This window comes from Myripristis murdjan, chromosome 7, assembly GCF_902150065.1.
Source record: "Myripristis murdjan chromosome 7, fMyrMur1.1, whole genome shotgun sequence".
NCBI lineage: Eukaryota > Metazoa > Chordata > Actinopteri > Holocentriformes > Holocentridae > Myripristis > Myripristis murdjan.
This window is the reverse complement of record NC_043986.1, coordinates 21,937,678-21,952,895: the sequence shown is the minus strand read 5'-3', so window position 1 is coordinate 21,952,895 and position 15,218 is coordinate 21,937,678. Positions and strand designations below refer to the sequence as shown.

The following is a 15,218-nucleotide window of genomic DNA, read 5'->3' as shown; positions in this document are numbered from 1 at the left end:
TACAGACGGAGGCTTCGAGTTGTTTTGATGCAACCAATACGAAAAACACTAGTACTGATACTGTTTTCAAATTTTTGGTATTTGCTCTTTACCTAATTATCAATTATCGTGACATCCATGGTGCTTACGGTACAGAACGGTGCATGATCTACAAAGCAGGGCCAGAGGAGAAGAAGGCCTATAGCTTCCTATGCTGCTTTTCCTTCTTGGTCTCCAAATGATGGGAACAGCAGGGGGTCACTCCTGCCATTTGCCTTTTTTACACGCTGAATGGCGCCACGTGACCACTCATCATCCGCTGTACTTCCTGTACTGTGAAGCTCAGCTGGGGCGAAGAAATGGGACAGAATGTGTGCCAGTGCATGTGTGCCTGTGCCTGTGCCTGTGTGTGTGTGTGTGTGTGTGTGTGTTCTACAGTATGTGTCTATGTTTGTGTGTGTGTGTGTGTGTATGTGTGTGTGTGCCCATGTCGTGCCTGTGCTTTGCCGGTGATTCACCCAGCTCTCTGGCAACCGTCCAGGACCTATTTTCTCCTTCTCTTTACATAACAGCAAACAGTATGACTGGAGCTGTGTGTCCTGTCTTTTCTCTTCCTCCTCCTCCTCCTCCTCCTCCTCTGCTACCTCCTCTTCCTCCCCTCCCTCCTCCTCATCCTCTTCCACCTTTCTGTGTGTGTCAGGGCCCAACTGTACTCTTCCTCCTGGTGCCACTGTCCCACTTGTATGCAAGCGAACTGACCAATGAACAGACACTCCAGCACCACACCCACAGCACAGGGCAGAAGACGCGATTCTAGGCCTTAGTGTTGAGAGGAGGGAGGGGGATGTTTTTGACGTGTGGGGCCCCCCAGGGCCTCAGAGAGGCCCAGAGATCCGGGATCCGCTCACACCATATGCCTACAGGACAGCACCCAGCAGGGCGTCGGGGCGTGACGTTCTGAAAATAGGGCCTCGCAGCTCCCTATCCTCGCTGCCACAGCCGACATACGGTCAGTGGGCACCAACAGAGCAGAGTGGGGCTCTATGTACTAGAGGAGGAAGAGGAGAGAACAAAGAGGGGGCGGAGAACAGAGGGGGGTTGAAAAGGGACTAAAGCTGGAGAGATTTTTGTTTAAAAGGAATGATGAAGGTGAGGAGTGATGCGGCGTGTCTGCGTGCTGAGAGTCTGAGTGTGTGTAGGAGAGATGTGTAGGCAAGGTTCAGTGTCTGGACTGCTCGATGACTCAGGTGTGAATAATATGTTAGGTCTACCATCATGTGTGTAAGTGAGAGAGGGAGAGAGAGAGTGCAGAGAATAGCTGGCTTGGTGGAGGGCTGGTCGTTGAGGTGGCGGAGGGTGAGCTCTGCTGTGTCTGCGGCCTGCTCCCTGACAGCCAGCCCGCACGCTGCTCACCGGTGCAGAAGCGCTAATTGAATTAAGTCTTTATTATCAGGCTGCAGAGGCAGCACTTCTCCCCATCTCGGCCCGCTTGGCTGACACTTTCTCCTTGAACACCTGCTTGACATCAACTTCCTCCTCTATTTATTTATCCCCTCTCTCCTGTGGCCAGCCACTGGCTGCACTCCTTCCTCCCCTTCCTCCTCCACGTTGGCATCACTAGCAAGGGTATGCCTGCTTGTTTTCACGCTGCTTGGGCTTTGCGAGCTGCACCACACTCCTCGGCTTGGATAACCTTACCTTTTGTCCCCGTCAGTGAGGAATCTTTCACTCCAATGCTCTTTTTTAAAAGCTATACAGGTAGAAACTGGCCTTACACGTCAATGTCTATTACCATACAAAAAGGGACACGGAATAAAAAGGATTAATTCCGAGAGCTGATCCTGTCCTTTCTGGCCTTCAGCAACAGTCCAGGTGGGTATAGAGGGAATGAAGGCGATAAAGCTAGATGATGTTCTATGTTCTACTGAATAGTCTCCGGTGGGCAGGCTGGCCAGGGTAATATACAGCAGCTGGGATGAGAACTAACATATATCTAGTCCCCTGTCCATTCCCACTAGCCTCAGGCTCATGCTGCTTCCCAGGGCTCGGCTCGGGCATTACTTTAGAGGACAGACAAACAAGAGGCACTATTAAGTTGGCTAGGAGTCTGAGGCCCAGGCACTCGGCCCAGCACTAGCTGTAATCTATTGACCGTTTGCATTCTCCATCCCATGCCCCAAAACCACAGGACTTTTCTCCATCTGTCAATTGAATCTATTGCTCACCTCCCTCCATCTCTATCTGCTGTTTACCCAGTCTATTTTCTCTTTTTTCTCTCCCTCTCCCTCTGTCTGCTCAATCCCCCTCTGTTCATCTTTCTCCTGCTCTTTTCCCTCTGTTTGCGTAAACCTCCCTCCTCTCACACATCTTCCTCCTCGTCCCATCCATCACGATTCCTACCATCTCCGTCTTGTCCATTCTCTTCTCTTATCGACATGTTTCCATTTTCTAAACTGCCCTCTCTCCATCATATTCACTCTCCCGCCGATGACCATTTTTCATTTTCTCCCCCACTCGTTCGTTCACTCTTTCCTCCTCCTCCTCCTCCTCTGCATGTACACCTCTCTCCTGTCCTCTCAGCTGTCCCCAGCGGGTTTGTTTCCCAAGCCCGGAAGGCCCCAGGCGGGCTGAGCTGCCCTTGATGGGGCCACCGGTTGGGTGGAAGCAGGCTGGGACGCAGTGTCCTCCAGGGCCCACCAGAATGAAGCAGCCAGGGGAGTGGTGTCACTACGCCAAACTTTACTCATGACAAGTTGGGGCATAAATGTGACAAGAAGGGCATAAAGAACACAGTGGCTACCACGGAGGGTAATATAGGAGATAATACTAGGTCACCTCTTTGCATTTGGTTGCCATGTTCATTTCATATAGCACAGGCTTGATTTAGTGCCATGTGTGTTCCACAAAGACACTGAAGACAGCAGCTAGAGCAAAATGTGTGACTACACAGTCTTCCTGTCTATGTTTCAAAGTGATATTATCTAATACCCCTCTCTATCTCGTTCTCCCTTTGTTATTGCATTTGTCTCTCTCTTTCCTTCTGTATATCTCTCTCCCTCTCTCTATCTTTTTCTCTATATCACCCCCCCCCTCTCTCTCTCTCTCCTGCCGCTCCTGTCCTTTTCCACTCTCCTCTGAACCACTGCCAGCCAACGAGTGCCACAAAGCATTAGGACCAAACACCATCAGACGCCCTTCTCAAGCACATCCTACACATCACAAGCCCCCACCCTCCTCACATACACACACAGAAATCCCAGCACTTGCTCACACCATGTGCCAGACTAGGTGACAGAAAGAGAGTTTACACATAGGCCTGGGGAGGTCTTATTCACAGAGGCAGTCTCACCCAGATACTTCCTCTCTTATCTCTCTCTCTCTCTCTCTCACACACACACACAGAGAGAGAGAGAGAGAAAAAAATACACAAATGCATACATGCTCCCTATTTTTAATGCAAAACACATCCACACACAGTTTCACTTGCAATTAAGCGCACGCAAACTGTCTCAACACATTCATAAACTCGTGCATATGTTCGTCCATGGTGTGTATTCAAACACGCGGTCACACTCACTCCCTCTCAAACTTGCGGAGATACTGTGTGCACACGCTAGAGTACATTTACGTATACACATGCCTGAACACAAACAATCTCTTTCTCCATTTCTGTCTCACACACACACACGCACACGCAACACACACACACACACACACACACACACAAGCACACTCACACAAATTCACAGGCGTCGTACACAATAGCAAACAAACAGTCATTAGTAGATTTCAGGCTGCCTCTCGGTTCTGCTCTACTCTGTTGTTGGTGTGCCCGCGCCTCTGGGGTGGCGCCGCTGCTGTAGGTTTTAATAAAAGCATTGTCTTTGGAAGCTGTCTAAAGGGACTCGGTTTCATTTTGGAGTGCTGCTGCTGTTGCTGTGGCTATGGCTGTGGCTGTGGATGTAGGAGGAGAGAGGGCTATTGCGCTGGGACATGGGGGCGGCTAGGTTCAGTGTCATTGCAGGGCCCTCTGAGGAGTGGTGCTTATTGTTTGATAGTTTCAATATAAGAGGGTTGTGTGTGTGTGTGTGTGTGTGTGTGCATGTGCATGCAAGTTTGTGTTGGGTGTTCATACAAGGACATGTGTAAATGTGTGTGTTTCCAGCTTGTCTAGAAGTCGAGGCAAATGGCTGACACAGCCCACTGCTCCGATTGTTAGTTTCTAAGAGCCATAACAAGTCTGTGTTTGTATACACTACAAGAAACAGAATGACACACAAATAAACACACGCACACACACACACACACATGCACACACAGACACCCAGTGGTCTGCAAGATAGGGCGAGAAGCACTCCCTCTGTTGTGCTTTGGGATGAGTTGCTCTTAATAGACACAGTCACATAAAACAAACAGTGGAAAAAAGAGACACTAATGTGTGACCGGTCCTCTCATGAAACCGTAATTTGCGCCCTTTGACGGATGCTGTGGATAACGAGCCATCTCTATACAACACACAGGTGTCCCTTACCTCTTAGGGCTGACCACTCTGTGACACCCTCTGAGTCAATAGTGTTTCTGGCTGTTGGCGTATAAACACCTCTGAGAAAGCACCTCGAGGAGCCCGTTTTATGTCATTTATGATGGACAAAGAATGCCTGGTCACAACGAGGCACATGATGAGGTTAAATCTAATCTAACTGCCTGGATTTGGAGCCACGGCGTCTCTGTGCTATACTTTTTCCCCCCATTCTCCTCCCACAAGCAGCCCAAGCTCCCATTGGCTGCAGAGGCATGGGCACATATTGGTGGCAAGTGGAAAGAATGAGTATAGCTATCTGCAAGGATGTAGGAGAGGAAAATCCTAATTGTCCCTTTAAGTGTGTTCCCCCCCTGCGGAGTGGATGTGTGGGGTAACGGCCATCTTAAATCACAGCCTGGCCACGGCCTTCATTAAAGCCATAATGCCAGGCTCTCCCTTTAATGGAAATGGAAGCCAGCAAGGCTGCGGGTGTAAATTAAAGTGTAAGGCCCGAGTAGGGAAAGATTTCCCCAGCTCTGACAGGTGCGGCCTGAATTAGCTGTAGTGCTGTTCAAGCAGTCAGTGGGAGAACACTGGTATTGATTTTAAGCGCTGTTGCACTTCCTATCTGAAAGGGAATGTGTATTACTAGAGCTAGGCACATCAATCACTCAGCATTCCACCACAGTCCCCTGGCACACTTCAGATTTTGAAATGATAAACAAACAGAAACGGACCCAAACAAAAGCCAGCGCAGGCCAGCGAACATACAGTGTGACTGCAGGCCCGGCTGATGAAGCGGGAGTGTCGGCCGGGTAAAACACATCTGCGCACATATGCATTGGGTCTAATTCATCTCATCTTCCCTGTGTTGACAGGATGCCATCTCTATTCAGGGCATGTCCTGCGTTGCATGTCACCTTGGTCAAACAGCTGGCGTCAGCTCCTTGAGCTCTGGCTGTGGCCCGCTCACATGTTTTACGACCTGCGTGTGTCAGAGTCGTTACAGGCATGCGGAGCAGCCATGCAGAGCAGTGCCTCTCCATGCGTGACCCTGGTGCTTATCTCTGCCTCCCTTTGTGCCCCACTGACCCTGCCCACAGGCCCTGGCAGGGGGAGAATTAGCCTGCTTAGCCTCCTTCGCATATGGGTCAACCCACACACGGACACACAGGCACTACACCCATAATCAGACATGCACACACACACACACACACACCAAGATGTTTGATGACAAATGATAAGGCAGCGCTTAACCACAGGTGTCCTAAATGTGACCTTTCACCTCTGACCTTGAATGCAGAGCTACACACAGAGGCCAACCATCAGTCAGGTCCCATCAATCACACATATACGCTGCGGCCTTCCACATATCACCCCGCCCCCTGCCCCAACATCCATCACTGAGCTCTACCCTCTCACTGACAGCTGGGAAAACACACACGCTTGACAACCTGTGTTCCTGCTACAAACACACACACACACACACACACACACACACTGTTCACCTTTCCTCCTGCCTCCATACACGCCAAAGCAATAATGGCTCCCTCTAAACATGTGGTGTGCTCTTCTGTGATGTGTCCCTCTGTGCCATGTCTGCTCAGAGACATCAACACCCTCACTTGGGTATCTGACAGCTGTGGTGGGAGGAGGGGGGTCAACCAGTGGGCTCCGGCACCCTGGGGAGCTGAGACCAGTGTGCAGGTGACACCCACTGACTGTCTGTAGCTATAAGCATCCTGTGGACCAGAGAGCTTGCAAATCACTGGAGCAAAACTCATTTAACTCTCTGGAGTAGTGTCATTGTTGGGTTATTTCCATGCTGGTGAGATGACATTAGTAACATTGTAGCACCCTTCACACTCCCGTGTAAGTTCTTTATTTTCATTTACCCTACGACAGCAAGATAACAGCACCTGTGGTTACCCATATTGCAGGAGAGAGGAATAATAGTGCGCGTAATGTGAAATGCTCAGGCTGTATCTCATAACTAAAATAAGCCTGTTTCATTGAGGTTTCATTTTTTGGTGAGTTGGAAGTGGCTAGCAGAGGGGTAGGGGAGGAGGGGAGGGGGGTTGTCTTGATAAAAAAAAAGGTGAGTACAGTGCTCTTTTGGCCCATGCTCCATAATTACACCAGGAAACGTATTCTAATTGGCAGTGTCTTTATGCAGAACTATTATCAATGTCCCTCCCAGGCAGGAGAGGAGAGGAGGGCTGGAGAGGGGGGGAGGAGAGGAATGGGTTCTATGTCAGGGAGCCCAGGGTCCATTTACACATGGATGAGGACTGCTAATAATGCCAGCATAGTAAGACCAGAGAGAGAGACAGAGACACAGAGAGACAGAGGGTTTAACATAATGAGCCAGTCCGAGTGGCCGTTGCTTGAACATGCGAACCATAATAAAGGGAACATTGTGTGAACAGGCTGTATTTGCTGTAGCAGGGAAATTATGGTGTGGTCTGACAGTGTGACAGTAACATTAGAGACAGTCTAAGAGGCCAAGGATGTCAATCCCACAGCTGTCTAACATGGAGAGATTAGACAAAGCTAGTCAAACAAAGAGCTGTCCACTAGTGTCAGATGTAGAGGAAAGCTAACACGAAGCTCGATAGATTATATCACAGCCAATACTGTCACAGGAGAAATGACTTCAAAGCAAAAGCGACATTCAATTTCATGTGTCAGACTTTGCTAACGAAACAAGGAGAATGTGTTTATGATTGGCAAATTGGCCCAGTACCTATATGCATTTATACAGTAATCACAACAGGAATTCATTGCTATGCTGGCACCATTTTTCTATTTCCAAACATTACAGTAGCTCTTGGCGTTTTGTTTCAAATGTAGGTGTAACTTCTGACCCAGACAAACCACCCCAGCTTCAACAGAGTTATTAGTGGAGTGGTGAATGTGCAGACAGATAGGAACACATTAGCATACCATTCACAGCAGATGCTGTACCACTGCATGTTATGTTAATTGGCTTGCTAAAAGGCAATTATTAGTCAATATTAATATTCTATCGTTTATCTGAAAAGTGCAAACTTTTTTGAACTGCCATCAGCAGCTTGTAATATTAAACATCCTACGCTGAACTTGCAGGGGGTTGCGAGTTGTGCATAAGGGATTTGGGCTCAGAACAAGAAAATACATGTAAATCTAAAAAAGGAAATATTGGCTCCCTGAATGTAATAGGTTCAAGGCTATGAATCTTAACTTATGTTTTAAAGGAGGCCAGGAGTGTAATTCTCTTACCTTGTTTTAGGGGACGTCGTTAGCCATTCTTCATGCTTTTCAAATGTTATCAAGTAAGCTGCGATCTCCTGTGAAAAAGAGAAGAGAGGAGAGAGGAAGGGAGTGAGGCTTAGATATGTCATCTTTAATCACTGTTCGCTTGTGTTTGTAATACATCGGTGAGACTGCTTCATTGATATTCAGACAGTCTAACCAGCAGCACAAACACAGAGAAGACGGAAACTGGGCAGTGCCGGTGCGCTCGCGCAGGTAAATGGAGATTGGTAAAAGAAGAGTGAGAGATAGGAGTAGAATGCAGCCGAGGTCAGATCATCTTCTGAGACCATCTTTGTTAGGAGAGCTTTGATCACATTCTTCTCTGAGGACATCAAGGTGCTTTCAGAAAGATTGACATCTCGGTGTTTGAGAGCGAGCAGCTTTTAACATTTTTGGTCCAATCCTCCCCCAAATCCCTTTGATCTGCCCTTGACACTCCTCTATGGATCAATCCACTCTTTAACCTTTGAATAATAATTACACGCTACTCTCACAATATTGACATGTGTGTGTACGGCTACTTAAGGAAAGGCTGTGGATGCTTTGGAGTGAGTCGTGTACAAAGAGATGCTATAGAAACTGACATAAAAAAAAAAAAAAAAGTCCAAACCGCCACTGGCATAAATAGAGATACTTCAAACACTTTCATGTTGCCCGAGTTCTCCCAGCCAAGTGCGTCAGTCTGAGAGTAAGGGGGAACAGGCCAGACCATACCCGGCCATTTTCTCACCAAACTAATGGGCAGAAATAAAAGCACTTTGGATGCTGCCAGACAACCTAATGATTACCAGCGACAGCCAGCAATTCAATTCTTCAGCAAGAACATTTGTCAGCTCCTCAGACTGTCAGAGAGAGCTAGACACAAGGACAGACCTGCTGCCATCTTCCACAGCAATATCATCTTTTCAGTTTCGAAGGATGTGCATCTGCACAACAACACATGTTCCAAGTGTCAGCAAACCTTTACGTGTGAATGTGCCGGTTTCTTGTTTGCTCTGCGGGGCTTGCCTTTGAGTAAAAGCAGCCTCCAGGACTGTGTGTTGTTACTTCACTTGTCCACATGGGGCAATAATGTCTGCAATAACAGCAGCTACTCTACAGCAAAAACCAGGAAAAATATGAGACACAAGTGGCAGCACAAAGCTGTCACACAGACCAAACCCCACTTTCTGTCTCTCTTTTTCTGGCTATTCCCTCTTTCTCTTTTTTTTTTCTTTATACACACACACACTCACACACACAAACACACTAACAGTATGCACTACTACAAGGGCTTGGCTTCCCTTGGCTCGTCGAGACTGTGTCACAAGTGTGACCTGGCACAGAGACACGGCACCCCAGAGATGGCCCAAGGGGCTGCTACAGGGCACTGTGGTGCGAGGGCTCCCAGACTGGCAGGGGTCCCGATGAGGAGGGGGTAGTAGCATGACTGCCACCCTTGCCTCCAGGTGCAGGCTGAGAGATAATGCTGCGTTGATTAACTTCCTGTTTTCTTGCCATAACGACCGGAGGCAGTGAAGCCATGACAAGATGGAGCCTTGAATTAAGAAAAGGGCGAGGGAGGGGGCGAGGCTGTCAAGAGGAGCTCAGGGCTGAGTTTTTTTTTTTGTTTGTTTCTTCTCCTGCTTTACAGAGGAAGGAAGAATAAAATGGATAAAAGGGGGGAAAATACACCAAAAGCCACAGAGCAAAACTTTGTTGATGGAGTAGGCAAAAAAAAAAAAAAAAACATATGTGGGAAATATAAGGTTAGTTGTGCCAGCTACACCTACAGTGTTGTGCCAACTTTATATTGAACGCCGTGCTCACTATAGTCAGCAAAGATATATGATAGGAAAGAGACTTTTGTGCAAAGGGGAAGAAAAAAATAATGCTTTACTACCGGTGTCACAGAAAAAATTACTTCTCTGCATACATTTGTAAGTAAATTATAGTAACGGAGCAGTGATGAGATTAATCCCCTCTATTCTGGAGGAGACAAGTCGGTTGCCACTGTTCATTTTGGGAGGAATAAATGGCAGTGGGGAAGCTCCTTCAGTGACCTCTGTGCCTATTAGCACACAGTCCTTTCCATCACTCTTGTTTTAAAAGTCCAGCCACAGCCACAGCCTCAGTGGCAGGAGATGAAATAAGGGGCCGTGTGGTCTGGTAAATATATAAAAAGAAAAAAAAAAAAAATCTAAAAAAATAAAAAAGGAGTGAGCCTCTACCTCTGGCTCTCCATACCCCCCTCCCTCTCTGAACAGATGCCAGGGATTATTCCAACCCCCCAACCAACCATAAAGGTGCAATAATCTTATGGCGATGAAACAAACAAAAACAGACGTGCGGCCATTAAACAGCTGCAAAGAGACAAAGTTTGCATGGGCGGCATAATGAGAGGCTAGCACGCGTTCGGGTTGAGCGCACACGCTTGTGGGTTAGGAGGGGGTGGAGGCGGAGTGAGGGGGGGGGGGGGGTCAGGCAGACGAGCGGCATGCTGAACGCTGATGGTGCATCAAAGTCAAACCAGCAGCTGTCAATGGGCTCAGGACTCTATCTGCTGACCTCACTGCCTCTGGCCTGCTCTCTGTCGCTGGGGAAATATTCAGAGGAGGCTCTCTGTACACACACCGCTCCTACCTCGCTCTGCCTCCCAGGTCAGAATCCCACTCCTGCGGGGCTGTTTGTACTCTTCCCTCCTCCATGCCTCAGCTTCCTTCTCCTGACATGATGCTGACTGTAGTTTCATTTGCAAGTGCTATTGGAAAAATACGACTCAGGACTGTTTTCTGTGCAGCTCCGACGGAGGTAAACTCACTTCCAAGTCTGGGCTAAATAAATAACAATCAGCGTAAGCTAGCAGTGAACCAGAGAGTGAGTATGAGCAATACCTCCTCTAATTGACACGGTGGATGCAAAAAGGGGCCTTTCATTTTCCAGGGGAAACAACAACCTGGAGCTGTTTGTTGTAACCCAGCCATCTCATTTGTTTCTTTTGTCTGTGTAAAAGCTGCGACATACTGTTAGCAGAGGGAACCGCCCCGGAACATGACAGAGCCGTCTAGCAGCTACAGGGCTGATGGAGATGGAGAGGCAATACTTGTGTGTGTGTGTGTGTGCGTGCGTGTGTGTGTGTGTGTCCATCTCACAGCGCAAAATCAGAGGGGCTGATTACTGGTTACCTGTCTCAGTCTGGCATGTCATTAACACGCTCTTCAGGAGGTGTCACTCCTCTACCCATCAGAATGTCTGTCCCCAATAGTCCTTCCTCCACATAGTTTCGACACACCTTCTGGCTCTTGCCATCTAACTCTCACTCTCTCTCCTTTTTTCTCCTCTCCCATAACCGCTGAGGTGAAAGGAAAGCCACCAAAAGAAAATTTTCATTTTGAGATGACTGGCTTTTACTGTCTCGCCTTTCAAATGATATTTTCGCTCTGGAGGTACGACATTTTCTCCAGAGAGAATCAGCTTTTGAAATGTCTACCTATTTGAAATTGGAGATGACACTAACATATTCATCCCATTTTACTTCTCTGCACCAAGGAAGAGGGAAGCGGCGGCGGTAACCTCTCAGAAAATAAACACCGTTTGACCTCTGAAAGCGGTCCCCCTCCCGTGCTTGATTGTCTCACAATCAGCTGTAATGACTATTTGGGGAGCTGAAGGCAGCGCTTTGTGGGCCTGATCAGATGGATTTCATTAGCCATCACACATTCTATTTAACTTTTTGCACAGAAGTCAGCGTTTGAGGGGCGTTTTCCACGGTGGATCCAGTGCGACACTATCCCAGCATGACCTGGGGCTAGAATGTTGTGTTGCTCTTCCCTTTAATTTTCTCTTCCTGGCTGCTTTGATTTATGAGAGGAAAGAGAAGCGCTGAGAGGACCGATGCTCCAGCGTTTGGAATGACAGACCTGATCACTTGAAACAACTGTCGCTGTTCCATTAGAAGGAGAGATAGGAGTCTTTTGGCATTATCTCAGGGCGCATCAGACACCTGTCTCTAAACACCATCCATAATGTCTCTCTCGCTACCACAGAGCATTTCAGCTGACAGAGACTGAGACGTCAGAGGTGGGAACGGTACAGAGCTGAGGGGAGAAAACTCTGAAGCACATTCCCTTTTGTGCCACCCCCTCTATTTGACTACAAAGGGATTACATCACTGTCTCATAGTTAAACCTTAGTTTTTAAAACCCAGGATCCACCAGACACATTATGCAAAAACACAGGCAAGTAGCTTAGCTATTTAAAACCAATCTTTGTCACATAGTCAAAAAATGGACTCAACAATTACTGCATGTGTTTGTTTTTCCCCCCCTCCATTATAGTTGTATTCCAGTTATACTGGTGCTCTTGTGACACTAATGAAACAGCGTTTAATGAATAGCAGTATTAGAAGAAACAGCAACTTTAGCAACAGTATTGATTGCAGTAAAAGCTCGAGCTAATGAAATGAATATGAGGGAGCAGGAAGATGTGAAAGAAAAGATGGAGCCAAGTCGGGTTAGAGGAGAGCACAGCGCCTCCAGCCTGCCTCGTGGTGAGGTCTGGGGAATGCATCCTCAAAGCTCTGACCTTGTCCCGCACTTGAAAGCAGGAAGTGTATGAGAGTGGGCCAAGGGAGGGATATGGTGAGAGGAGCCCTCCCCGATGACCCGGGCTCACTGTGGAGAGCCAGGTCATCTGATATTTCCTCCAGGGCAGACCAGGAAACCAACCTGCCCAGGGCCAGGCACAAATGGACTGGGGGAGTCGGGTGGAGGGGTGGGGCGCTGAAGCTCCGGGCTATCAGGGGATTACACCAGACAAATTCAAATGCAATTAGACACAGGAGAGACGCGGAGACAGGCACGGGATGGAGCAAGCGAGAAGGAAGGTGGGAGAGTCAAGCAACTGAAAAGGGAGAGGATAATCAAAAAAGAGAGAAGAGGAACAAAGTTTAAAGTTTTTTTTTCCCCCTGACAATGATAAATGCGTAAAAAACAGGAGAAGCGTGAAGGTATGGTGATTAAAAAAGTGCGCTTCGGTTCGATTCTGCAAGCAAAAGCACCTTTACTGAATCATTTTGGGTATTTTTGTTTATACTTCATGAATTCTTAATGCAGTAGCAATAATGTATCAGACACTGTATCTGTGTAATCTCGTATGGCCATATTACTCTTTTAAGCAGGAAAAAGTGGTATGAGGCGAAGTGAATCTATTTTAGCAAGCCGTAACCTCTAGCTAGCCTCTAAGATTGTTGGAGCTCGGCTCATAATAGGATGCGGTGGATGCACTATCAAGATGAATGGTCAGGAGGAGAGGAAGCAGAGGAGGCGCACAGGCAGAGACAGACACCGAGACAGAGACACAGGAGGAGAGAAGCAGGGTTGGGAGTGTGAGAGTAAGCAACAATGGGGTATGGAGTTGTTGACAGCTGCACTTGGCATCTGTTGAAGAGGAGTGAGGCTGCTCTATGAGTCCCTGCGCTGGGTTAAAAGGATGCCCTCTCCAGCACACTGCTCATTAGGACCTGAAAGGGGCTTCCCAGGGATGCCCACGCTGAAAGGGAGGGGTGGACACCATGCTGTGTCCATTTTAGCACTCCGTTGTGAACTCTCCTCCTGCCGGTGCTCTAGCCTACCCACAATGCACTCCTTTTCCACAGCAGCCGGCCCCGCGGTTCTGGTGGTCGGCGCATGAGATTCAGAATAATTATAGAGAGACGCAAACAAAACTCCTTACAAAAACGCATGTTCACCCATCACACCGAGGCAAGCTGTCGAGCAGGCTGCTGTACACCCTAAACACAAAGGCCACACTGTATGTTTAAAGCACACTGCAGGCATTTTCTCTTACTTTTCCATGTAGTTTTGCTAGATATTTTCTCAGATCCCGTGGTCCAGCTCCCCCTTTTCCACGCAGAAGGCGGAGAGAGAAAGAGACAACCCATCCACTAGCCTACATTATACATAGCTCTGAGATCAATTTGGCATTGATCCTGAATGGCTTAGATGTTTTCCAGTAGTTGGTCAATGCCTCTCTTCACATTTCTGCTTGGCATGCCGGTCATCTATAAGGCCAAGCTGAAAAAGGAGGCATTCTCCTGGGGAGCCTCCTGTCTTCCCTCCATGATACACGCCTCTGTGCTCCCACAATCAATGTTGCCCACAGCTGCTGCACCGCCAGCCGCTCTCCTTTTTTGTTTACCGTATCACCTCCATATGACCCATATGTTTTCATACAAGCAAAGACTTAATGGCAAAGAGTGAGAAGCTGCAGCCATGTGCCGAGGGAAAAGAGGACAGACAGAGAGAGAGAGAGAGAGAGAGGGACCAGGGAGAGAGGGAGTTGGCACTTAGCGAGATTGTTTTGGCTTTGGTGCCATGGCTGCTGTCTCCGATGGAAATGGAACTGTTCTATGAGAGGATGTAATCATTTAGCCTTGAAGGAGCACCATGATCAGCTATTGCCTCCCACCTCTCACTCCGCACACCACTACAACTCAGGAGGCCCACTTTGCCTGCAAAGGTGTTACAACAAGGGAGCCTCCTCCTCTATTTTTGTGCGAACACGTCTGTGTGTATGTATGTGTGTGTGTGTGTGCTGCCATTGCCAGCGAGGGAGACAGAGTGGGAACGATAGTTGTGAAGCAGCAGGACAGACAGAAAGGATGGCAGAGGGGGGGAAAACAGACAGATTGGAGGATGATCAAGCAGGCGATAAACTTGGAGGATGGAAGAGAGGGGTTTATGTGGGAATGGATCTACAGTGTGTGGTGTGTGAGGGACACTGGACGAGAATTGGACATAAAGTGACTGAGATGAAATGCATCCATCTTTGTCAGCCATAATTAGGCAACAGTGTGACCCCGGTTGGCTGTTGCTATGGACATGCAATCCTGCTGATGTAAAGCCCATATGGGACCTCCTACCGCTATACCCTTGAGAAGCGTGTCTTCTGTAATGAGTCTGTTACACCTCTCTCTTCGTCTGTCTATCTCTCCCTCTCTCTCTTCCTCCCTGGCTGTAACTGCTGGCAAGACTTTAAGATGTGTTGGAGGCTTTGGCTGAAGCATGGCGTGCATCATTAGTCGACGGGGTGATAAATGTGTGCGTGTACGCGCGTGTGCTTGTGATGCACGGTGGGGCGCGGCCAGGTTCACTTCCTGGTGCCCCCTGGCTGTCTGACCTCTGGCGTCCGCACTCCACGTCCTCTTCATCATCTATGCAGCAGGATGTCTGTCCCCCCCTGCTGACAGCCCAACCAAGGAGAACGGAGAGTGGCGGAGTCTCCATGATTCTGACCTTCCTTTGGCCCCACTGCCAGACTCCAGGCTGTTACCACACTTTGCTGCTGAACTTTTCTCCCCCTCAGACCCAACTACTGTCTGCAAATAATACCCCCCCCCTCAAAAAAAAAAAAAAAAAACAGAAAATAAACCTGCAGGAGC

At 48.3% G+C, this 15,218-nt stretch overlaps 1 protein-coding gene across 1 annotated transcript in view; it reads right to left on the bottom strand.

Annotated features, from left to right (window-relative positions):
• camta1a (calmodulin binding transcription activator 1a) overlaps window positions 1-15,218 on the bottom strand; it is a 277,749-nt gene that overhangs the window by 150,206 nt on the left and 112,325 nt on the right. The window contains exon 4 of the mRNA XM_030055833.1: window positions 7,763-7,830. Coding sequence (XP_029911693.1) covers window positions 7,763-7,830 — 68 coding nt within the window. The remainder of the gene's footprint in view (window positions 1-7,762; window positions 7,831-15,218) is intronic.